At 40.0% G+C, this 24,940-nt stretch overlaps 1 protein-coding gene across 1 annotated transcript in view; it reads left to right on the forward strand.

The window, feature by feature from the left end:
- zanl (zonadhesin, like) overlaps positions 1–24,940 on the forward strand; it is a 120,129-nt gene that overhangs the window by 17,193 nt on the left and 77,996 nt on the right. Inside the window, exons 4-15 of the mRNA XM_073474660.1 lie at positions 488–572; positions 667–819; positions 2,502–2,669; positions 2,762–2,859; positions 2,950–3,028; positions 3,133–3,720; positions 22,309–22,386; positions 22,521–22,714; positions 22,863–23,004; positions 23,743–23,987; positions 24,141–24,289; positions 24,538–24,666. Coding sequence (XP_073330761.1) covers positions 488–572; positions 667–819; positions 2,502–2,669; positions 2,762–2,859; positions 2,950–3,028; positions 3,133–3,720; positions 22,309–22,386; positions 22,521–22,714; positions 22,863–23,004; positions 23,743–23,987; positions 24,141–24,289; positions 24,538–24,666 — 2,108 coding nt within the window. The remainder of the gene's footprint in view (positions 1–487; positions 573–666; positions 820–2,501; positions 2,670–2,761; positions 2,860–2,949; positions 3,029–3,132; positions 3,721–22,308; positions 22,387–22,520; positions 22,715–22,862; positions 23,005–23,742; positions 23,988–24,140; positions 24,290–24,537; positions 24,667–24,940) is intronic.

Raw genomic sequence — 24,940 nt, forward strand, 5'->3', positions numbered from 1 at the left:
TTCAGAAGGTCTACATTTTTCATTATAAATCACTCCTTAGCAACTTCTTTTATCAACTCCTGAAGAAAATGATGAGTCCAATTCACAATATTATTGATTGATTAACAATTTTAATGTCTTCTGGATATAGTCTGATGAGGGGTATAATATGCTAATTTCTACTGTTCCCTGTTTTTCCGGCATCTTTCGTAATGACGAATGTGACAAACAAGGGGAAAGAAACAATAGAAAGGCAAACTTGCCTTTTTTTCACAGGCTTTGCATAAACCTGTGTATACACTTATATAATTTTGGTGTAAAAGCAATAAAGTCTATTGACAAGTTCATTGAATTTAAAACTCTAAACTGAAAAGGACCCAAAGAAGAACAGTATCAGTCAGGTGCCATTAAACAATTGCAGAGGAAATGGGCACAACAACATGAAATCAATTTAAAAAAAAATTAATCTATGAGTTAACTGCCATGAAAATGCTCTCTTTGTCTATAGATTGTATTTGAGGCTCAGAGAGGCTTCAGTCCTTCCGGTGACTCAGCTCTGGACAACATTGTCATTACTGAAGGACCATGTCCTTGTGAGTTTACACACTTGTTTGCGCACATTTATACAAAACACATGGACAAATACATATTGCTATGTCACTCATTGTCTAAATGTTTTATCCACAGCTTGTGTTTCTGGCTGTGATTTTGACACTATTGGTGACTTATGTGGATGGATAAGTGAAACAGAAAATCCTGACATATTTGGCTTTGAGCAGTGGACTGGGCCATCACAGAATGAAGACACTGGACCTGATGATGACTTCTCCAAACCTGGATGTAAGTTGTCCTTGTCTTCAAAATCTGTAAGGGAACTACTGTGTATCGCAGAGTCTGCCACTTCATGGAGTTAGTGTTGAGTGAAATTGTCATATGCATACTGGGTAACAAGAAAACAGAAGGAAGGATGAACATGCAGGTACACCCATGGAGGCAGTTTAAAAGGCTTATAGGAGAGATGACGCAGGAAAAGGTCAAATCTAAGTAAGGCAGTCATCATAGGGAGGAGCCCACTTCCCACTAGAGGGCTTCTCAGAAGAGGACTCCATGGTAGGATCAGGCAGGGTGGCCTTGTCGGAATCTAGCAGGCCACTGGCTAGAAGACTCAGGATGTGAAGTCTGCAGGAGCAGAACTGACTGGAGAGCATGTTGAGATGCGGGCTGAAGCTTAGCATGCTGGTGGCTTGCATGCAGGAGGCTTGACAGATGGAGATGGGCAAGTTGGATGCAAGCAGGCCGAGGAGAAGGCTGGAAATCAAGTTTTTTTGGTAGCCATCTGGGATGCAGGCTGGAGGCTAGCAGACAGGAGGCTAGCAGATTCTGAAGCAGGTTGTGAGTCAGGGGTGTTGAGGAAGTCCATGACCTACACAAGTATTATTTGGAATTCCTTACTCAAGGTTTAGAGGACACTGTCTTTCAGGCTAAAGACAAAGCTACTTCTCTGGGCCCCTCACAAGAAGCATTCTTCCAAAAATCTTTTATACAGTGTAACAAATAGAAAAACAAATGTAAGGGACCCAAAAGTAGACACTAGGCATGGGGCAATGGGAAAATTTCATGTCATGACTATCCTGGCAAAAGTAATCATGATTCATGATAATATCCCTATAATCATCAAAATATGCTTAAAACTCTTACAATGTCACGAAAAGAAAACAAAATCACTTAACCTTACATTTAGTTAAAAAACAAATATTTTTATTGCACCACAGAGAGAATACACATCTTTGTTTAGTGAACATCCTTATCAGGGAAAAACAACCAAACAAACCTAAACAAGGTAATAAAAAATCTTAGGGCCCCCCTGCATAAATGAATCTTTCTGTTGTTGTTTATTTGGAATCCATAGTATTTCCACAGATTTGATATAACTTTTGTGGGGGTTATAGTGGGCAAGCCGAGCCCTCAGCCATGTGGAAAAGCTACTGACTGAAGAAATGCTGGCAATTCCAAATAAATTAGTGAATCAATAAGGGACTGAACGGTATTTTCTTGTGGTGGCTATACTGTATAGCTCTATAAATATTCTTATCTCAATGTCTGTGAAATTGCCTAATTAGCTACAATTGAGAAGGACAGTGGGAGATTGTGAACAATGTGTATTCAGTTTTCCAGCAGTTGCTAAACAACAAATGGGAGATTTACTTTGGTCTTTGTCAGTGAATCAAGCTGCAGCCTTTAGTCACTGACAAACTACAATGTACACACCGAATGGTACACTGTCATTCAAGATTTTACCTTCTTAAGATATATGTCTACATTTTGCTTGCATTAATAATTTTTGATCAATGGTATGTATCATAATCAAACTAGTGTCAATTATTGACCTTTTGCTGTTAAATACATGCACATTATAGGGGTCTAGAGAATCTATCATAAACATGATAAAGTATTTATTATATTTTTGTTTGTCTTAATATTATCTGATTAGCAGTTGTTTTTTTTAATCCTTCCATATGTAGTGGGCACCTACATGTTGATGGATTCTTTTGAGGCTATCCCGGGAGTCAAGGCTCAGATCAAAAGTCCTTTAATAACCCCTCTCTCTGGATGTCTGGATCTCATCTTTCACTACTACCTGTATGGCACCAGCACCACCATGGAGCTGAGCGTCCACACTATCACCACAGGTAGATGACTGCATTAATTTTAATGGTCAACAGACTGGAACACAAATAGCATCAAAATGTCGTTTAGCTTGAGTTTATTTTCTATTTACCAGGTGGAAGCCTTGGACCTGCTCTTTTCTCTGTCAGGGGAAACCAGGGTCAAGGCTGGAAGCCTGCAGAGATCCGCTATTTGGGAACTACTGCCGTTCAGGTTAATACTAGAGCTCTGTATGACACTTTTTGTGTGTTTGCGTGGTCTTACAATGACTTTCTTATGTCATTTATACTGTATGTGTTTCAGTTTGTAATTGTGGGTACCTTTGGAGAAACTCCTAAGACAGACATTGCTGTTGATGCTGTGTGTGTCTTGGCCTGCACAGGTAAGAAACTAACCGGAGGGAATTCACTCTCTGCACCATCAAGAATACCTATAAACTGTGTCAATGACAGATGTTTCACAAAAATTGTTTATCTTCATTTATAGCTCAGCCAACAACTCCTCTACCACCGGTAACAACTCCAAGACCAACTCCACCTAAACCAACAACTCTTGGACCTTCCACACCTAAACCAACAACTCCTGGACCAAGCACACCTAAACCATCAAGTCCTGGACCAAGTACACCCAAACCTACAACTCCGGGACCAAGTACGCCTAAGCCATCAACTCCTGGACCAAGTACACCTAAACCAACAACTCCTAGACCAAGTACGCCTAAGCCATCAACTCCTGGACCAAGTACACCTAAACCAACAACTCCTGGACCAAGTACACCTAAACCAACAACTCATCGACCAAGTACGCCTAAGCCATCAACTCCTGGACCAAGTACACCTAAACCAACAACTCCTGGACCAAGTACACCTAAACCAACAACTCCTAGACCAAGTACGCCTAAGCCATCAACTCCTGGACCAAGTACACCTAAACCAACAACTCCTGGACCAAGTACACCTAAGCCATCAACTCCTGGACCAAGTACCCCTAAACCATCAACTCCTGGACCAAGTACACCTAAACCAACAACTCCTGGACCAAGCACATCCAAGCCACCAAGTATGAACTGTGCTGGTTAAAGTTTGGCTTTGGTTTCCAATAAAACTTATTTACTAATTCTTTCTTTCTTTCTTTCTTTCTTTCTTTTTCTTTCTTTCTTTCTTTCCTTCCTCCCTTCCTTCCTTCCTTCCTTCCTTCCTTCCTTCCTTCTTTCTTTCTTTCTTTCTTTCTTTCTTTCTTTCTTTCTTTCTTTCTTTCTTTCTTCATTCATTTCGTTATTATTATTATTATTATTATTATTATTATTATTATTATTATTATTATTATTATTATCATTATTATTATTATAATTCCTATTATTTCTGCTGTACAGACCCATGTCCGCCTGATGCAGAGTATATAGACTGTGGTCCAGCTTGTATCCCCACCTGCATGGAACCCTCCACCAACTGTTCTGGCTCCTGTATCAGTGGCTGCTTCTGCAAACCAGGGTTTGTCTTCAAAGGACGTCGCTGTGTGCCGCTGGACAAATGTGGCTGTTTGGATGACCAGAATAATTATTATGAGGTCAGATTTCCTAGTTGATATTTACATCTGCATAAATTCCTGGTCAGTACAAAGATACAATGGCAAGACAGTAAATAACAAGATTGTAATATATAGTTATAATCACATGACCCTCTTAGCATTGATCCTTTGTTAAATTTTGTTACAGCCTGGCGAGATTGTATTTGGTGATGGCTGCTCAAAGCTGTGTCGCTGTGTAGGGAACTACACTTTGGAATGTGTTGACAACTCCTGCGACCCTACTGAGGAGTGTCGTGAGGTTAATGGTGTTGCCGGCTGCTATCCTAAAGGTAATAATGTCTTGTAAATTGTCAATGAATTGGTACAGGAACTGCAGCTAGCAGCTCGAAATGATGTAGTTCAAACTACAGTATGTGTCCTCCAACCACATCTCAAGGCAAAAGTGTTTAGAACTCTTCCTAATGGCCAAACTCAAACTTAGTGAGATAGCATGATTGAATGAGGGTCACGGTGCACACATTTGGAGAAGTATTCCTTGAAAACATTTAGACACAGTCATACACAAAAAGCCAATTACTAGTACTAGTTACAAGACGAATGGAGATAGAACTTGACAGAGAGGGGCAAATCCTGTCCTTTTTCTAATCTCTGTACTCCTGGCCAGTCATTGCGCAAAGTGGGTGTGCAGGGGCATGGGGTTTGATTTTTTCATGACAGGAAATTAATTATGAGACAGCATTGACTAAAACCAACTGCCAACATAAAAAAATAGTCAAATTATCGTGTACTGTATCTGAGAATTTTTGGCATTTAATGATGGTTTATTGTACAGATGAGAGTTATCATACAAAAGTTAGCAAACATCTGGCCTCGCTGATGTTAATCTTTAAGGGTGCAGTCACACTGTACATTCCGAAATTAATCGCTTGGCCAATGCCATGTGATATACTACGTCTCTGGTAAAATATAAAGTGCAGTTCAAAGGCCCTGTGATGTGGTGATATGCAGTCAATCATAAAGGCAAAGCTGTGTGTTCACAAATGTGAACTCACCAGTGAGCTACCTCAAGTTGCTAGCTTGATAGTTAGCTTGCAGTGGCGAGACAAATTATTCACAGCACTGTGCAAAAATGTTTTCCGCTACACTTATCCTTCCTGTTATATCCAGTAGTTTATTGTGGCCAGTGTGGCTGTTAGATACAGTATGTTAGAAAACTTGCATATTGCTGTGTAAATGATGGCTTTTCACTACTTGTGCTACATTTTAGTATTTAATATTTACCTGTAATTCTCATTTGTGATCACAGTGACTGCTGTTCAGAAAAAGTTGCGTGATTTGTTGCCACCATCTTCGTATTTTCTGTCGATAGGATTAGTTAGGGCTTTGTTAATCTTTAACTGTTTAGCTTAAACTATTTGTAACCAAATGACTGCTCCCATGCCAAATCTTATTTCTCATTCCTGTAGGTACGTCAACATGCATAGCATCTGGTGATCCCCACTACACCACCTTTGACAAACGCAAGTACAACTTCATGGGTAACTGCAGTTATTTGATGTCTGGACCATGCAATGAAACAACTTTGCCGCACTTTGAGGTCCATGTGGACAATGAAAATCGCTTTAACAAGCCCACCATCTCCTATGTGAAGGCCGTACATGTATATGTACATATGGTGAAGATCTCCATCCTCAAAGGTGGCACTGTGCAGGTAAGACACGAGGGAAGGAACTAACAACAATGTTTAACATGCACCTTTTAGGTTACTAATGCCATTGTAACTCTAAGTGTGAGATTCCATACTCCATAGAGTTTTTGATAACTAACTAACTTTTTCCTCTGTTATTCTGCTTTCCCCATACAGGTGAATGGGACCAATGTTAACCTGCCAGTGACTCCAGTCCCTGGTGTCTCTGTGTTCAAGTCAGGAAAGCACTACACTGTGTCCATGAACTTTGGTGTAACTGTTCGCTATGACGGAAACCACTTCATGGACATCAAAGTGATCAAAGAGTAAGTGAAGACTGAACAGATGCTGACTCTTGATATGTGTTCTTACCCCAACCACACACTGCATCCTCTTTTTAATGGACGTTTTGAAATGATGCCAAAAACAAACTGATAATCAGCGAAAACACTACTTGGCTGGTATGAAAACAAGTGGCAGACTCACAAAAGTTAGAGATTTAGTTCTTACTGAGTCTTTGCTCCTCTTTCCACATCCATGTCTAACCTACGGATTTTTTTCCTGCAATCTGCAGCTATCAAAACAAGCTGTGTGGACTATGTGGAGATTACAATGGAGATACTAAAGACGATTTCCGCAAACCAGATGGGTCATTGACCAACAATGCCAATGACTTTGGACACAGCTGGAACATGGACCCAGAGTGAGTAGCATACATTAATATATAGGACACCCACATATACACTTTAAAGGTTTAGTCTCACTAATGGCTGATGATTTCTATATCTCCATACATCAAAATAATACTGAGCTGAGATTGTTTTAGATTAAAGCTGGGGTTGGTAAGATTGTAGAAACCAGCAAGAGCGAGCTAAATTTTAATAGTATCCAACTGATCAAATCCCACCCCCTCCCCCCAGACAACCTCTAGTGTCACTCCTCCAAAAAACATGAATGTGCTCTGCCTTATTACACTGACTGCCCTGTAGCTCTTGCTGGCCAGCTGGGAGATGGAAACCTCTCTGTCTACCAGACAGGCTATCCAGTGTGGCTGTCTTTTCATACCGGGCCAAACTAAACAAATGGATGGGCTTATTAGAAGCCTGCAACAGCCACAGATACTGAATTTTTTCCTTGCATTTGTCAGAGCATTTGATTTATTGATTGCTGTTGGGATTTTTCTTCAAATATAATAATTATAATAACTTACTAACCCGAGTTTTAATACTCAAATGATGTTCTCTTTTTATGTTTTATTTATAATGTATTTTTGAATTATTTAATGTTGAATACTTTAGAGCTCCATACTAAACAAATGGGTACAGATTAATTACCCCGTCATTGTAATTACTAGTGATAAAAGCTTACTGACACACACAGCTTCTTTAAACGTCTGTCTGTGTTGACAGGTGTAATAAGAAGCCCAACACCACCATCCCTGGGTGTGATGAAGAAGATGAGCAACAGTATGAGAGCTCTGGATACTGCGGCATCCTGCTAGACAAAAAGGGTCCCTTTGCTGCGTGCCACCCCAGGGTCAACCCCAATGTAAGTCAGTACACGTACTAAAGCAGGTGACAATTTCCATTTACTTTCTTCCATCCTTGTAGAAAGTCACAACTGAGTATTAGCCAAAGTTGGTTTTGTGGAACTGCTTGTCTGCCAACTCTGAAAAATATATAGATATGTAGATTCCCTGCCACAAAAGTCTTGATAGACTGTGCTTATTAATAACTGACACACACCAAACCCCAGTGGTGCACCATGAGTAACTGTTCGCCTTTCAGTTTTTTCAACCGTTTCACGTTTCCTGAAACTATAGATCTCTGAACTCTAAATACATGAGCTTCAAGGTTTTCAGTATTGTGTTATTGTGTGCATGGTTCAAGTTTTTGTACACATTGTAGATATGACTAATGCACCTTGGTAGATTTTTTTTTCACTTTGACTCAATTTTTCTGTGTGTGTGTGTGTTGGTGTGTGTGTGTGTGTGTGTGTGTGTGTGTGTGTGTGTGTGCGTGTGTCTTCAGAATTACTTCAGGGACTGTGTCTTTGATCTCTGTGAGCTGGATGGAGCCAAGCCTATTCTCTGTGAAGCCATCGAAGCCTACGTCAATGAATGCCAGGACCGTGGGGTCAACATTGGACCCTGGAGGAATGACACCTTCTGCCGTGAGTGCTGGGTGAACAGGATAGAGAAATGAAAAGTGGATGGAGGAATGTAGGGAAGGTATTAAGGTTAAAGTTTCTCATTTGATCTGGGCCGGTATTAATCAGCTTTGTCAAAGTAGGCAAACAATTCTGTGACACAAATTTGGAGTAAAAGCCAAAAGTAAGGAGTGGTCCAGATTGTTTGGAGTCATCAGGATGAAGATATTTCATGAGGAGAAATGTTTTGGGAACTCTTGATGACAATAAGCTCACTGCTAACAAGATTGTTTAAAAAAAACAAAAAAAATGATTTTTCCACTTTGGCATTGTGCAGGTTGCAGGGGAGAACACAATATGCCCCTGCAGAGACCAAGGTTCTCACAACCTTGTACATTTTTGCAATGGAAAAAATGCACATTGACAACAGGAATGATTCTGTCAGTAATAAATCAAACTTATTTTACGTAGGAAATGTATTTATTTACCTCATAAAGATAATGTGACGAGGGCCCTCACATTTCCAAAGTGAGGCCATTTCTCTCTCTGAGCAACACAGAGAGACTAATGCACACTTTTATACCTAGCAGGCTGACTATTGTAAAATTCTGCTGCACGAGTGCTGACTAAGAACAGAAGGAGAGCACATGTTATGCCTGTCTTAGAGTCTTTACACTGGTTGCCTGTTTTTGTACTGATTTCAAAATTCTTTTATGAGTTTATGAGGCACTACATGGCCTTGCACCTGACTACAGCTCAAAGATGCTTTTAGTTTATGAGCCAGGAGGGCCCCACAGATCCTCTGGCTCGTCTCTTTTAGCTGTTCCACAAAGCAGAACTAAAACATTTGGTGATGCAGCTTTTAGACAATTTATGTCAAGAACCTGAGGTAATAGGGTCCTCCATCCTAGATTTACAGAGAGGAACTTTAAGACACTTGATAAATACATGCCCAGATCTTAGCATACTGTATACCTCTTTGCATATATAATCACTGACTTCAGCCTCCCATCCACCCTCTAGCTCTGAGCTGTCCCCCCAACAGCCACTATGAACCCTGTGCAGACGCCTGTCAGGAGACATGTTCTGGAAAACCTCCGTCCTGCAGTGGGCCCTGCTCAGAGGCCTGTGTGTGTGACCCCGGCTACGTCCTAAGTGCTGGCAAGTGTGTCAAGAAGAATTCGTGTGGCTGCAAACACACCAATGGCCAGTATTATGAGGTATTATGGGGGGTGGGCTATTTCTGGGGGACCATTTTTAGTTTTAACCATAGTGAGGACATTTTGTGTCCTCACTACTAGAACAGACTTTTTGGGTTCAGTTGTCTCTGTGTTTGTACGTGTGTGTCCTGTCTTTGTCCATTCCTCAGCACATTTTTCTGTTTGCATGGTGTCCTCTTAAAGTGTAAAATTGGAAAACTGGAAAATCCTACTTACAAAACCAGCAGCTGTGCTCACCTTGTTAAGATATTGAACTGTCAGTTGTGTTGAAATCCATTTCCTCCAGTGACCCTGCATCTTTACTTATGTCAACACAATTTATATTCATCATTCATGATTTTTTATTTAAGCTACCTCCTGCTAACATACTTCAAATGTGTTTGTTTGTGTGTGTGCCAGCCTGGAGAGGAGTTCTATGTAGAGGACTGTGAGCTGAAATGTAGATGTGACGCTCCATTCGTTACCTGTGTGGCCTCTGAATGCCCTCCAATGCACGAGTGTGAAGTCCAGGATGGAGAGCTGGGATGTTATCCCACCAGTAAGTTAACAACCTTTGTACTACTAGCCGTGCGGTAACTGAACTCAATATGAATTATATGGTGCTTACAGTAAGAGTGTAGGATATAATCCCATTGCTACAGTTTAGCAGATGTTTTGAGATGTAGATCCAAAACCATCTTCATTAATACATTCAAAATGATCTGAAGGCCCCTGAAATAACAATATGTGACATTGTTTTTTAAAAATGAAGCATTCCTGTCTAGAATGCATAGTTGTTGTTTGTGTTGTTACAATGCCAGGTTTTCATATTTCTGGAACAGAATCTGGAAGTTCTGGTCTCACATTGGCTAAATCATGACACACAGTTGTCTGGAAAGTGCTTTTGTTACAGTTAAAACATCGGGCATACTCTGCTTTAGTCTACTTCTCTCCCTAAATATCTTTGAATCTTCCTGACACCATTTCTTTAATCTTGTTCTTAGAACTGAATTCATGAAAGTAACCTCGAGTTCTGTCAACTGAATATGTAGCTCTCATGAAATGCCAGCTAAAGCCAGAAGCAGAAGAGAACTGAACTCTTATTCAGTCGTTGCTTTGTTGAGAGTTTATGGTTTAGGAAAGCAGTAGCCATTGTTACCAAAGCCTCAGACTGTGAGTTCGGTTCTGTTGTAGTCTGATGTTCTAGGGTTGTTCAGGCTGCTTGTCCCTCTTTCTCAGGCTCTCAGGACTGTGTGGTGTCTGGGGATCCTCACTACACAACGTTTGACAAGAAGTTCTACAGCTTCATGGGAACATGTACCTACACACTGGCCAGAACCTGCAAGAACAACACAGGTACAGGTTCAGACATTTAGATGTGCACCTTTCATTCCCTTTCACCTGAACAGAACTACTTCATCTTCACCAACTTGGTTAAAGGAACGTGTCTCTGTCATTCTTTTTTTTCTTTTTCCTTTTTTGTCTTTTTATACGGTGGACAGATATTTCAAAGCCAATTTCACCATTTAAGTTGGAGTGCCATCTCCCAGCTACCAGTACCTCTGGATTAAATGTTAAATCCTTTCATTCTCAGAAAACCAGACAGCTAAGAAAAAAAGAAATTCAGTTAAATAAGATGTTATCAATACTGTTATCCAGATTTTACAATATGCACTAAAGGGTATATTTTGCCTCTCTTGATCCACCTATTTTACATGTTTCATTTATGATTTCGATATAATTTACACTTGACTAGTTTTATTAAACAGCAATAATAGATAGTTTTAGGATTTTATCTAAATAGTAGTTCCAATAGGCAGAATATACCCTTTGGCGCATAACATTCACTGAGTGGACAGATGTATTTTAGGCACAGTAAGATAAAGATGTACAAGAAGTTATTATTGATATCTGGGTTAAAAATTTCTCATACCTTTTTCATCTGTCTGGTTGTCGAAGCATAAAAGGTTTGAACAGGTATTCCTGAATCACTTTTTATACCACTGACGCATTTACAAACATATTTTCGGGGAAAATGTTATTGGTGTGATTTTCTACTTGTTTAAGAGTGAAAACAGACAAAAGAAAAATAATATGACTATGTGATTTAATAAGTCAGACATGAAAGGGTTAATGTCACCACCTCAGATGTTTGCAACATTCTCAACCTGCCACAACTCGTATGCCATTGTGAACACATTTAGATGACACATATGTCCAAGTGATCTGGTAAAATCTGATTTCCTGAAGGTCACAGTGGCACTACAATTACATGCTAGATTGAAATAACTAGTGGTCATTAGTGTTACTCATCCAACTTTTTGCACAATTCAGTTGTATAAAACCGTATTTCTATGCCAAACACAATCTTCTCATGTGGTTACATGATTACTGACGTTACTGCAGAATGTAAATGCACTGACTGTGTCAGAAGTTGGACACTGGATTACTGACCAACTGCATGTGAATTTGATCAGGCTATTGCAACATATGAAAGCTAGTTATCAGATATTTCTTGGCGTTTATTTGGTATATTTTTAGTATGAATACACAATATCCTTGGTTACGTTTGGTTTTGTGCTCTCTATACAGGTCCTTGGTTCTCTGTGGAGGCAAAGAATGAGGAGAGAGGAGTGTCAGGAGTGTCCTACCTGAGAAAACTCTACGTCACTGTGAATGGAATCACTGTGACCCTGATGAAGGCCAGGAGGACGCTGGTCAGTATGGACATCAACATACAATGTATTCTGTGCCTGTAGATCACTTTTACAAGCTGTCACTATCACAGGAGGATGACTGGGCAAAACATGTGCATATACTGTACATGTGCCAAACACACACACACACACACACACACACACACACACGCACTCACAGTACCTGTATCTATCAGTAGCTGTGTGTTTCTATCAATCTTAATCTTCTAGTTTAATGAAATTACAACTGAAAGCCTGTCCCTTGTTCTCGTCACCCTTTCCTTTGATCTAATCCTCATTCCTTGACTTTTATCTCTTTTAATGCCATAATCCCTGAAATCTGTCCACATTGGTCCTCCTCAGCATTTCCCACACTTGTTTGTTCTGCACACAGATTAGGCAGGTTTTCTCAGTGTCGATGCACTGTCATCCCCCAAAGCTAGACAGCAGGAGATCTAAATCCTTGTGCGCTTGGTTTATCCATCGATCTTCTGATCTCTGATGCATCAAATTGAAAAACTATGTAACGACTAGGGACCATCTTGTTACGGGATTACACCAGCCACAACACCCTTCAACATGTTGACATTCCGTCCCTTGATTACTCAGTGGTCATTACTACATTATTACATAAGTACTCAGTACTCATGGGTTGGACCACACCCATCATGTAATTCAGCCTTCATTTAGTGTGCCTGATGGACTATAAGCACATAGCACACTATATATCATTCATCATACTTCATCATTAGTGTGAATGCTGAGTCAGCATTGACATAATTGTATGTCTGGTATTATTATTTTTTTCCATCTTCCGTACGTTTTTCTGCACTTTTCAACTCCTTCATACTTTGTGGTCCAGAAAGTGTTCAACTATTAAAATGTTCAGCTTCTTCAGGACATGATGGTTATGACGTTTCACTTTTCACTTTTCTGCCTTTTACTTTTTAAAATATCAAACTTTTTAAACAAAAAAAATTGAGGTGAGTGGAGAAATCTTCCAATCCTCTTCAAACCCACCCACTCTGAAGTACTACTGCTTCATCATAGTTTGAGATACATATGTCATTTACACTTTAAACAGGTCACACCACTTTGCACTATCAAACTTATATTCAGCTTTTTAAGTTTTTTTCTTTTTTTTACTTGTTCTTTGTACATTCCACAATTTTCACTTCTCAAGCACAATTTAAACACACACGTAGACATGTAAATCGTGTCTTCTTTCAGCTATTGTGCTTATTATAGAAATAGGACTTACATTTTTGGCTGTACAAGCTGCCCACACTCTGTGTAGAACATCACGGTCAGCCGACCAATTCCTCCTCAGCATACCAAATCTAGGCTAAAAACAAGAGGTGATCGAGCCTTCACGGTCGCTGCTCCAAAACTTTGGAATAACTTGCCATTCTGCATTAGAACAGCTCCAAATTTAGAAAATTTTAAATCCCTGCTCAAAACCCACCTCTTCTCCCTGGCTTTTAACACTCCTAACTGACTAATGTTTTGTCATGACAGTTCTTATTGTTTCTTATATTTTATGTTTATTTTATTGTGCTTTTATCTGATGTATTTAATTGTAATTGTATTTGTTTTTAATTATAAAGCGCCTTGGCTAAAGGTGCTATATAAATAAAGCTTGACTTGACTTGACTTGAATACTACTATTATAGCTGGTACTTCTAATTTCAGCCATATGATGTACAGTTGTGCTCATTGTCCAATTCCCTCGTTCTCCTCCATCTTCCTCTTCTGTCTTCCTCCTCTCTCCATTCTGACACTTCTTCTTCCTCTTCCTCTCCTCTCTGTACATCTTCAATCCCCTGAATTTACTACACTTTCATGTTCTACCACCTATGTACACATCTATAAATCGTTCAACTTTAAAGATGTTCAGCTTTTTGAGAACATCTATGGTTTTGTATTGTTTATACTTTTTAAAGAATTTTCAACATTGACTGAAAACCGACTCCACCTAGAAATTCTTCTGAAGAAACCATTCAAATGTTAAAGATGCTCTAAATGGACTCTTAGCTTCTATTACATCTTTTTCTGCCTTTTATAATTTTTTAAAATATTAAGCTTTTTCAGCCTTGTTTTCATAGCAATATTGTGCATTTTCAGGCAACTCATTTGAACTTTCAACTTAACCTTCATCTCTTAGGTTCTTAAGCTAATGCAGTTTGACTACTGCAACCACCAATACTACTACAACTACTACTACTACTAGGGTAGTACTAATAATAAAACTACTACTATAACAGCTTATACTACTACTCCTGCTTTTACTACTACTACTGTGAATACTAAAATCAGAATATGCACCATGCATCAGGTACATGTACAATTTCTGGAGAAATGTTCCATTTATACTTACTTAACAAGCGTCAGGCATTTGCAACGTTTCTTGAGAAACCAGCAGCAGCAGTCACAGCTGGTAAATTTTAACTGTACCTGTAGCTTCTGTTTCTCATCATCTTTATGTTCTTTTTTTTGTCCTTCCCTCTGGCAGGTGAATGGATTGCGGGTGGCCCTCCCTCACTCCCCCTCTCCTCTCATATCCCTCAGTCTTGCCGGTCAGTACATCACGCTGCAGACGCCCTTCGGTCTCCGGGTGCGCTGGGATGGAAACCATTACGCCCAGATCTCAGTTCCCAGGTCAGTATATAGAGGTTGGAAGTATGGCTCCGGCTAGGGGTGTGCGATATGACGATATTAGATCGTGAAGGATTAGAGTGTGTAGACGATCTGCCAAAGTGCAGAGATCGTAGGGATCGTCTAGGGCACAGTCTATACAGTGCAGTTCTATTCTGATGCACCGACGCACCAACCGTATTACGTCGTCAACCTGACCGACCAATCATAGCGAATTACGGGCAGTGACGCGCCTTCTTACCCGCCTCCTTGTTTATGTGTGTAGCGGTAGCCGCATGCAGAGCCATGGCTGAAAGCCAAACGGCGGAGTTGGTCGCTTTTTAATAAAAACAAAAAAACAGCGTTTCACCATCTCTCATCTCTGCCAGTTAGCCCCTCCACCTGCTGCCTCTCTCGGGTGCGCACGCACGCACGCACACACACACGGGCGCATGGATAGGTCGCGCTTGGCCGCTAATAAACCGTAAATGCGCTAATTGTACTGTGTTCAAATTACCGCGACCCCCCCACCCCCCCATCGGTTAGTCCGACCACTGACGGACCCTTTTCAATAAGCTATTAAGTGTTTTGATATACTTAAATCCTGTTAAAATGACTGTGTTGAATAAAACAAACAGTAATGTCTTCATTGATATTTTACTTTCATGTTTATTGAAAGCTACCTTTTATGTTGCAAGAGTGCACTTTATCAGAGTGTTGTTGTTTACCTTTTAGTATGTTTACGTTGTTTGCACATGTTGGCAAAACTACAACTGTTTAAATTAAAATCTGTTCAGAAAGGTTCTTTGGCCTAAATTGTCTGTTTTTCTTTTTTTGATTTAAGATCGTGATAAAATCGAAATCGTGATTTTATTTTTAATAAATCGTGATATGATATTTTTGCCATATCGCCCACCCCTAGCTCCGGCCTACATTTAAAAGAACAGTTGCTTACATGTGACAGTGCATTCTTATGTGCATTCTCTTTTTTATGTGGAAATTTGTTAAGAATTTCCAATATAAATCAATATTGTACTATAATATAATAGAGATGAGAGAGACGATGACACGCAGCAAAGGGGCTGCAGGTCAGACTTGAACCCTGCAGCAAAGAGAGGGCCTCTGAATATGGGACGCACGCGCTAAAACTGAGCTACTGGGGCACCCCCAGATCTGCTATTTTTACCAATAATACTTTTTTCATCTTACAATGATAACCCCACTCTGTCAGTTTGTTTCCTGAATTACATTAATGGGCCAATCCTTATATTTTTTAAGTCTTCATCTTCATTCTCTTTGTCTTTGTCCCTTCAGCTCCTACTACGACCAGATGTGTGGTCTCTGTGGTGACTACGATGGGACTCCCGACAATGACTTCACCAAACCAGATGGTACTCTGGTAGGAAATGTCAATGACTTCTGCAACAGCTGGCAGACAGAAGAGGATGAGGATGACTCGTGAGTTCACATGCATTCATTTTTGTGTCATAATCTGAGAATTTGCAGATTTCTTTCAAACTTTCCTGGAATTTCCAGCATATGATTTAGCTAAATGTGATTAGCCTCATAGATGGAGCTTGGGAATGGCAACAAAATGTACATTATATAAACTACGCAATGTATGGATTTACACTTGTGTCCCAATTCTGAGTGCCCAATGGGACATTTTGAACACAAGGAATATGTTTTCTGAGACCATTAATTATATCATTTAGTGAAATTATTTATAATATGCGAATAATTCTGAGATAACAAATGTCAGAGATTATTCTGTGCTCAAAACATCTCATTGCTGCAGTCAGAATTGAGACACATATATAATGCTATACATGTCTGCAATTAGACATCTGCTCAGTGTCTAAATTCTTCTTGACATAATTCTTGAGGATAAATTCAATTGAAATTGTGTTGATTTGAGAAATGGAGTGTGACCCTGTCCTTACCCTGTTGTTGTGTCTTTACTGATCAGGTGTACCCCAGGCACCAAGCCTGACCCAGACTGTGACCCCAATCTTGAGGCTGAGGTGGTGAAACCGGACAAATGTGGCAAAATCAAAGACCCTGCAGGACCCTTCAGGTGAGAAAACAGCCCTTTTTTTCAGAATTATTGACCTGCTCCAACTGATGGACTACAGGGTGTTATCCTGTTTAGAGGGTCCTGAGTTAAACCCCCTGTCTGAGATACAGATTCTGAGTCTGAAAAACTACTTGCATGCTGAAATATGACTGAAATATGAAATAGGGCTGTAAATACCCTAGAGGGTATATTGTTTGTATATTGTATATTGTTTACACATAAATTTGTGTTCTAAAACTGAAAGACTTTTAGTCGTATGGGTAAAGTTCCAAAAACATCAGATCCTACATTTCCCATGACGCAACTCAGTAGCGTCTCCAGCCGGACTTTTATTGGCCAAACTGATAAATGGCCAAACTCCACTCCCATGGTTTGTAACACACACTTCCTGTTATGAATTTGTACTCGCCAAGCCCAGGTTGAGAAACCCTCTATGACACCATGGCATGATCTGGGATGTTGTCTGTGGAGTGCCCCATTAACAGTTTAAATAATATTAAAAATGTTGACAAAAGCATTTAGTCTTAAGTATTATATGGTTTTTGGTTATTAGCTGCTCAAAGATTTGGCCCTGTGACACCAATGGCCATTCCTTTGTGTTTTAGCCATCTGTTCATAAAAATATGATATGGGAGGGAGTCATTGAGGTAAAGTCTGAACAAGTGAGTCTTGAGTCTTTTGTGGAAGATGTTGAGTGACTCTGCTGTCCTGACATTGGTCGAGAGTTTGTTCCCCCACTGAGGCACCAGACAGAGAAAAGTCGTGACTTTGCTGAGCGACCTTTTTTTTGCTCTCAGCGATGGCGGTACCAGCCGGCCAGCTGATGTAGTGCAGCGAAGTGCTCACGCTGGGGCAAGCCCTTTAGCGACAGTGGCAAGAAAAAACTGCCTTTTATCAGGCAGAAATCTCGAGCAAAACTGGACTGGACCTGCCTAGACCAGTTGGATTCTTACTAAAAACTGACAACATCAACATGTAGTGATGTGTCTATCAGATTGTTATTTCAATGATACAGTGATTAAAATGAGTCTCAACTTACAAATACCTGGGTTTCCTCCTAGAAGAAACATCACAGTGGTGGGTAAAAACATCGATTCACATAAGGATCGCAATTTCTATCTGCCACCATTCAGAATCTATTCACAATTGTCCAAAATTGATTTTCTAAATGATAATTAGTTGTGGGATGTTACAGAATGAAAAAGGTGGAACTAAACTGCAAGGGTAGTGCAGCAGGACAATTTACAGAGCACACACATTAGAGTTATCTTGAAGTTCATCAAGGCAGGCGTTGCAAGTGTTTCTTTTATTTACTGACTGGATAATTGCCTTTTTGCTCAGCATCTTGTACAGTGATGGACCCCCGGCAGCTTACAGTGCAGCAGAGAGGCTGCGCTCACTAGTGGATTCATGACGTTAATAACACAGCAGAGCACTCCCCTTATTGTGTTATCCACATACAGCCATGCATGCTTGCAAATGAATTACTTAATTCATTATTGCTGTTAACTTGTTCAAATAAAAAGGCCGTTGTGACCGTCTATCTTAATTTCCACTTGTGTTTCATATTGTATTTCAGTACATTACGGACCCCAGTTTAGCACACAAAAAACTGGAGCAAAAGAATGAAACCTTTAAACCGAATCCAACCGGGGACCATCATTGCATGCGACTCCTTTACTGATCTTTTCTGTGTGTTGTTTGGACCATCTGCCGTCTTCTCACCAATCTGATGATATGAGTGTTTTCTCTGTTCCAGGGAGTGTATCAATGTGGTGAATCCCACTCCATTCTTCCAGAGCTGCGTATATGACATGTGTCAGTTCAATGGCCAGCAGCATGTACTGTGTGATCAGCTCCAGGCCTACACTGATGCTTGTCAGAGTGCTGGAGCCAAAGTCCACCAGTGGAGGACTCCAGACTTCTGCCGTAAGTCTTCAATATTTAAACACGACAAAGAGGATCATTGTCTTCTCTGCTTCTGGTTGGGGTACAGGACACCCTGCTAACAGGAGCCATCTTCTTAAGCCGTACTTTGGGGAACCTAAACAGTACATGCTAAACATCAACAGCATCGAGCGTCACTGGGAACATCTTCGTATGACAATCCAACAATTTTAACTTTTACACTGTCAAAACTGCTAAGCATCAAAAGAGGTCTGCAACTTATGATTATTTTCCCTATTAATCAATGTATTATTTGTTCTATAAGATACCAGACAGTCATGAAAAGTGTCCATCATAATTTACGTCCGTGCAACACTTCAAAACCCCCAAAAGAGAAAATGTTCAGAATATTTTGATTCAGAAATATCTTAAAGGCACTTGAACTGAGAAAAGCCAAGCATTCTGTGACATCTGGTAAAGGATAAAGAATAATAAATATCCCCTTCTCCTCATACAGCAAACACCTTAACAACTGAAACACCTCTGCAGAAATGTAGATGCTGGCTGTCTTAATCTTACTGTTCATCCTTCTATCTATCCCTGTGTCTGTCCTACCCTCCTGTATATTGCCCTTCCCTAATCCATTCATCTTACCCTTAAACCCTCCCCCCTCTGTTTCTCCATACAGCCCTGACCTGTCCTCCCAACAGCTCCTACTCTCTATGTGTGAGTTCGTGTCCAGAGACGTGTCTGGGTGTGGTCCGACCACCAGGCTGTGAGGACGTGTGTGTGGAGGGTTGTGAGTGCGACCCAGGCTTCATCCTCAGCAATGACAAGTGTGTGGCACTGAAAGACTGTGGCTGTATGGACACAAGTGGATCCTATCACCCTGTGAGTGGGAACAGCCTCCAAGTAACTTTAATCACATTCCATTTATCCTGAAGAAAGAAACGTACTTATCTCATGCTCGCTGTGCCATGAGGTGTAAGTCAGGATACAAAATGAAAGCTCATTTAGAGTTCTGGATAGATTACATTACATGATCACAACAGGAGCAGTATCAGAAGTGAAGAATATTAATAGTAATTGTACAGCTTACATTAAATGACATCATCTGAAGCTAATGCCTGCTTTACCTTGATTCAGTGCCTGTATACTACACATCACCGTCCTGTTGTGATACCTGAGTGAACATTTGAGGCATTCAGAGCTCAGAAAATTTTACAAAACAGTGTTGAAGACACACACAAAAGGGAAGGTGAACATCGCTGTTAGGTTGTACACATACATACATTATATACAATTAAAATGGTGTAAAGTAAGAAGAATGCAACTTATCTCCCAAACTTCATAAGATTTACTTTACTCTAATAGGCCTTGGTTTCATAGTACCTGCTTCTAAAACCCTGATTCTGAAAAAGTGTGGATGCTGCATATTGTAAATAAAAACAGAATGAAATCATTTGCAAACAAGCTGTGTGTACAGACAACTGTTTCACAAGGTGATGAACCTTGCTTGTGAATACCTGAGGACGCCCTCTTAATACCCAATACTATCACCTGTTTCCAATGTTGTGGAATGTTAAAAAAACAGGTGTTTATGGTGCATTTCACTATATTCCCAGTCTTTCTTGCCCCTGTCCCAACTTATTAGAAACATGGTGTTCATAATTCATTCAGAATAAATATTGTATATAGTTCATGAGACAGTAAAACATTAAACATATTGTCTTTGTACTGTTTTCAGTTGAATAAGTCAGACATGATTAGCATATGATTGCATTTTGTTACATTGTACACAGCATCCTAGCTTTTTGTGGAATTTGTTTATACTGTAAGTTGTTTTTTTTAGCATTTCTCTCTCTATAATTGATAAAATATGAGCTGGCAAGCGGAAGCTTCTGTCCAAAACTGTGAAATTTTGTTTTTGAGGTTATGGAGTGATATGAGGGAGAATTGATACAGAACAGCATGACAGAGGAATGATGAATTAGAGAAGACTGTATTATTTTTGAGATTGGAATGAGTATTGTTGATTTTGTTAACTAATTAATACAAGCACAATCTATTGAGGAGGAGGCAGATGCAGTAGGATGGGAAGGATAAACTAACTGGTCAATGGTGTTTAATAGAAACCTTTGGTTGTTTTTATTATTGATATTAATTTAGTTAGAGAAATATGCAGTTTTCACCGCTTTGATGTTTTGATTGAGCAGAGAAAGCATTTCTTTCAAACGGGAGAGGTGTAAGTTTGAATTTCTTCCACCTGCACTCCAGTCCTCTAATTTCCCTTTTGAGTTGATGAATGCCATCACTGATCCAGGGGTGAGGGTTCTGAGAAGAAAAGGACCTGGTCGAGTAAGGGGCGATGGTGTCCAACGCAGAGGTACATAGATTGTTAAACCAGGTTACAACTTCGTTGATATTATCGGAGAGTGGTGGAGGGGAATAGCTGTCGGAGAAACAAGCAGAAAATCTGGCAGCAGAGTGGGCATTGAGGAAGCATTAGTGGACTGTGTGTTGCTGTGGTAGAGTAGTAGACTGAAGCAGGGTAATAACACTTTTGTGGTCCAAGATAAAATCTCACATAGGGAGAGAGTTCAATGACAGCAAGGGTAAAAACAAGATCTAGAGTGTGACCATGTTCATGTGTTGAGCCTGATACATGTTGAATGAAGTTGAAAGAATTAGTAACGTTTAAAAAGTTGGTAGTGAGAGAATCTGAGGGATTATCTACATGTATTTTAAAATCACCAGCAATTACAACTCCATTATATTTTAGATCCACTGACGTAAGCAGACTGGGGAGTTCATTTAAAAGGGTATCACTGGATTTGGACGAGCAGTAAACCACCAAGCAGCACACAGGGACTTTGTCCTCAATTTTAAAGGAAAGTAATTCAAAGCTGTAAAGTACCCCATGTAATTTGATCACATGTAGAATTATTCTTCAAAACAACTGCAATACCACCACCACAACCTGGAAGCCTAAGGAGATGAAGGGTCTGGTAGATAGCAGGACAAAGCTCTATTAGGGGGCAGCCGTCTCCTCTCCAGTCTTAAGCCAGGTCTCAGTCAGTAGAAAGAAGAAGCTTTTGTCCAAAACTTTCAGTTTTGACCTTTGAAATGTCATATTTGTCAGAGCTTACCATCAGTTTAGAGTCAGTCTTTACATCCCGAATAGACTAATGGGCTGTGAATTTATCTCACCTGAACAATGACATTTTTATGGAAGCTTGATTCATTTAGATTTCACTGATTGTATTGTATCTACCTGTACAGTTCATCATTTGCATTTTGTGTTTGTGTATGTGTGTGTGTGTTTGTGTGTGTTATCGTCAGGTGGGTGATGACTGGTACTTGGAGGGTTGTGAGCAGAAGTGTGTGTGTCACAGTGGAGGTTTGATCCAGTGTCACAACAGCAGCTGTAAACCAACAACTGAAAGCTGCCAGCTACACGATGGAGAATATGAATGTCGCCCTCTAGGTATTTTAAACACACATACACACACATGCACGCATGCACACACACACAGGTCCTGTTTTAGAGGAGTCTTGTGTCAAAAATGAACTTAATGGCCTTAATTATCTCAGCTTATACTGTGCTGATATGGGGAATGTCCCTTTATATGTTTGTGCTTGATCAGAATATTACTTGATCCAGGTAGGTCTTTCTTTCTTTCTTTCTTTCTTTCTTTCTTTCTTTCTTTCTTTCTTCATCATTATTATTATCATTGCTATCATCATGAATAACACCACCAATAACAATAATAATTATTATGTTACGTTTTTCTTTCTGCTGTACAGACCCTTGTCCTTCAACCACTCCTGGACCAAATACACCCAAACCAACAACTCCTGGACCGAGCACATCCAAGCCACCAAGTACGACCTGTGCTAGTTAAAGTTTGGTTTTGGTTTCCAATAAAACTTATTTACTAATTCTTTCTTTATTTCTTCATTTAGTTATTATTATTATCATTATTATTATTATAATTCCTTTTATTTCTGCTGTACAGACCCATGTCCGCCTGATGCAGAGTATATAGACTGTGGTCCAGCTTGTATCCCCACCTGCATGGAACCCTCCACCAACTGTTCTGGCTCCTGTATCAGTGGCTGCTTCTGCAAACCAGGGTTTGTCTTCAAAGGACGTCGCTGTGTGCCGCTGGACAAATGTGGCTGTTTGGATGACCAGAATAATTATTATGAGGTCAGATTTCCTAGTTGATATTTACATTTGCATAAATTCCTGGTCAGTACAAAGATACAATGGCAAGACAGCAAATAACAAGATTGTAATATGTAGTTATAATCAAATGACCCTCTTGGCATTGATCCTTTGTTAAATTTTGTTACAGCCTGGCGAGATTGTATTTGGTGATGGCTGCTCAAAGCTGTGTCGCTGTGTAGGGAACTACACTTTGGAATGTGTTGACAACTCCTGCGACCCTACTGAGGAGTGTCGTGAGGTTAATGGTGTTGCCGGCTGCTATCCTAAAGGTAATAATGTCTTGTAAATTGTCAAAGAGTTGGTATGTTTATTTAATGGTTTATTGTACAGATGAGAGTTATCATACAAAAGTTAGCAAACATCTGGCCTCGCTGATGTTAATCTTTAAGGGTGCGGTCACGCTGTACATTCCGAAATTAATCGCTTGGCCAATGCCATGTGATATACTACGTCTCTGGTAAAATATAAAGTGCAGTTCAAAGGCCCTGTGATGTGGTGATATGCAGTCAATCATAAAGGCAAAGCTGTGTGTTCACAAATGTGAACTTACCAGTGAGCTACCTCAAGTTGCTAGCTTGATAGTTAGCTTGCAGTGGCGAGACAAATTATTCACAGCACTGTGCAAAAATGTTTTCCGCTACACTTATACTTCCTGTTATATCCAGTAGCTTATTGTGGCCAGTGTGGCTGTTAGATACAGTATGTTAGAAAACTTGCATATTGCTGTGTAAATGATGGCTTTTCACTACTTGTGCTACATTTTGGTATTTAATATTTACTTGTAATTCTCATTTGTGATCACAGTGACTGCTGTTCAGCAAAAGTTGTCATATGACAATAAGTCACCTCTTATTAATTATCAACTAATTTGGTGATTTGTTGCCACCATCTTCGTATTTTCTGTCGATAGGATTAGTTAGGGCTTTGTTAATCTTTAACTGTTTAGCTTAAACTATTTGTAACCAAACGACTGCTCCCATGCCAAATCTTATTTCTCATTCCTGTAGGTACGTCAACATGCATAGCATCCGGTGATCCCCACTACACCACCTTTGACAAACGCAAGTACAACTTCATGGGTAACTGCAGTTATTTGATGTCTGGACCATGCAATGAAACAACTTTGCTGCACTTTGAGGTCCATGTGGACAATGAAAATCGCTTCAACAAGCCCACCATCTCCTATGTGAAGGCCGTACATGTATATGTACATATGGTGAAGATCTCCATCCTCAAAGGTGGCACTGTGCAGGTAAGACACGAGGGAAGGAACTAACAACGATGTTTAACATGCTCCTTTTAGGTTACTAATGCCATTGTAACTCTAAGTGTGAGATTCCATACTCCATAGAGTTTTTGATAACTAACTAACTTTTTCCTCTGTTATTCTGCTTTCCCCATACAGGTGAATGGGACCAATGTTAACCTGCCAGTGACTCCAGTCCTTGGTGTCTCTGTGTTCAAGTCAGGAAAGCACTACACTGTGTCCATGAACTTTGGTGTAACTGTTCGCTATGACGGAAACCACTTCATGGACATCAAAGTGATCAAAGAGTAAGTGAAGACTGAACAGATGCTGACTCTTGATATGTGTTCTTACCCCAACCACACACTGCATCCTCTTTTTAATGGACGTTTTGAAATGATGCCAAAAACAAACTGATAATCAGCGAAAACACTACTTGGCTGGTATGAAAACAAGTAGCAGACTCACAAAAGTTAGAGATTTAGCTCTTACTGAGTCTTTGCTCCTCTTTCCACATCCATGTCTAACCTACGGATTTTTTTCCTGCAATCTGCAGCTATCAAAACAAGCTGTGTGGACTATGTGGAGATTACAATGGAGATACTAAAGACGATTTCCGCAAACCAGATGGGTCATTGACCAACAATGCCAATGACTTTGGACACAGCTGGAACATGGACCCAGAGTGAGTAGCATACATTAATATTTAGGACACCCACATATACACTTTAAGGGTTTAGTCTCACTAACAGCTGACGATTTCTATATCTCCATACATCAAAATAATACTGAGCTGAGATTGTTTTAGATTAAAGCTGGGGTTGGTAAGATTGTAGAAACCAGCAAGAGCGAGCTAAATTTTAATAGTATCCAACTGATCAAATCCCACCCCCTCCCCCAGACAACCTCTAGTGTCACTCCTCCAAAAAACATGAATGTGCGCTGCCTTATTACACTGA

The sequence above is a fragment of the Pagrus major genome, chromosome 10 (genome assembly GCF_040436345.1).
Source record: "Pagrus major chromosome 10, Pma_NU_1.0".
Lineage (NCBI taxonomy): Eukaryota > Metazoa > Chordata > Actinopteri > Spariformes > Sparidae > Pagrus > Pagrus major.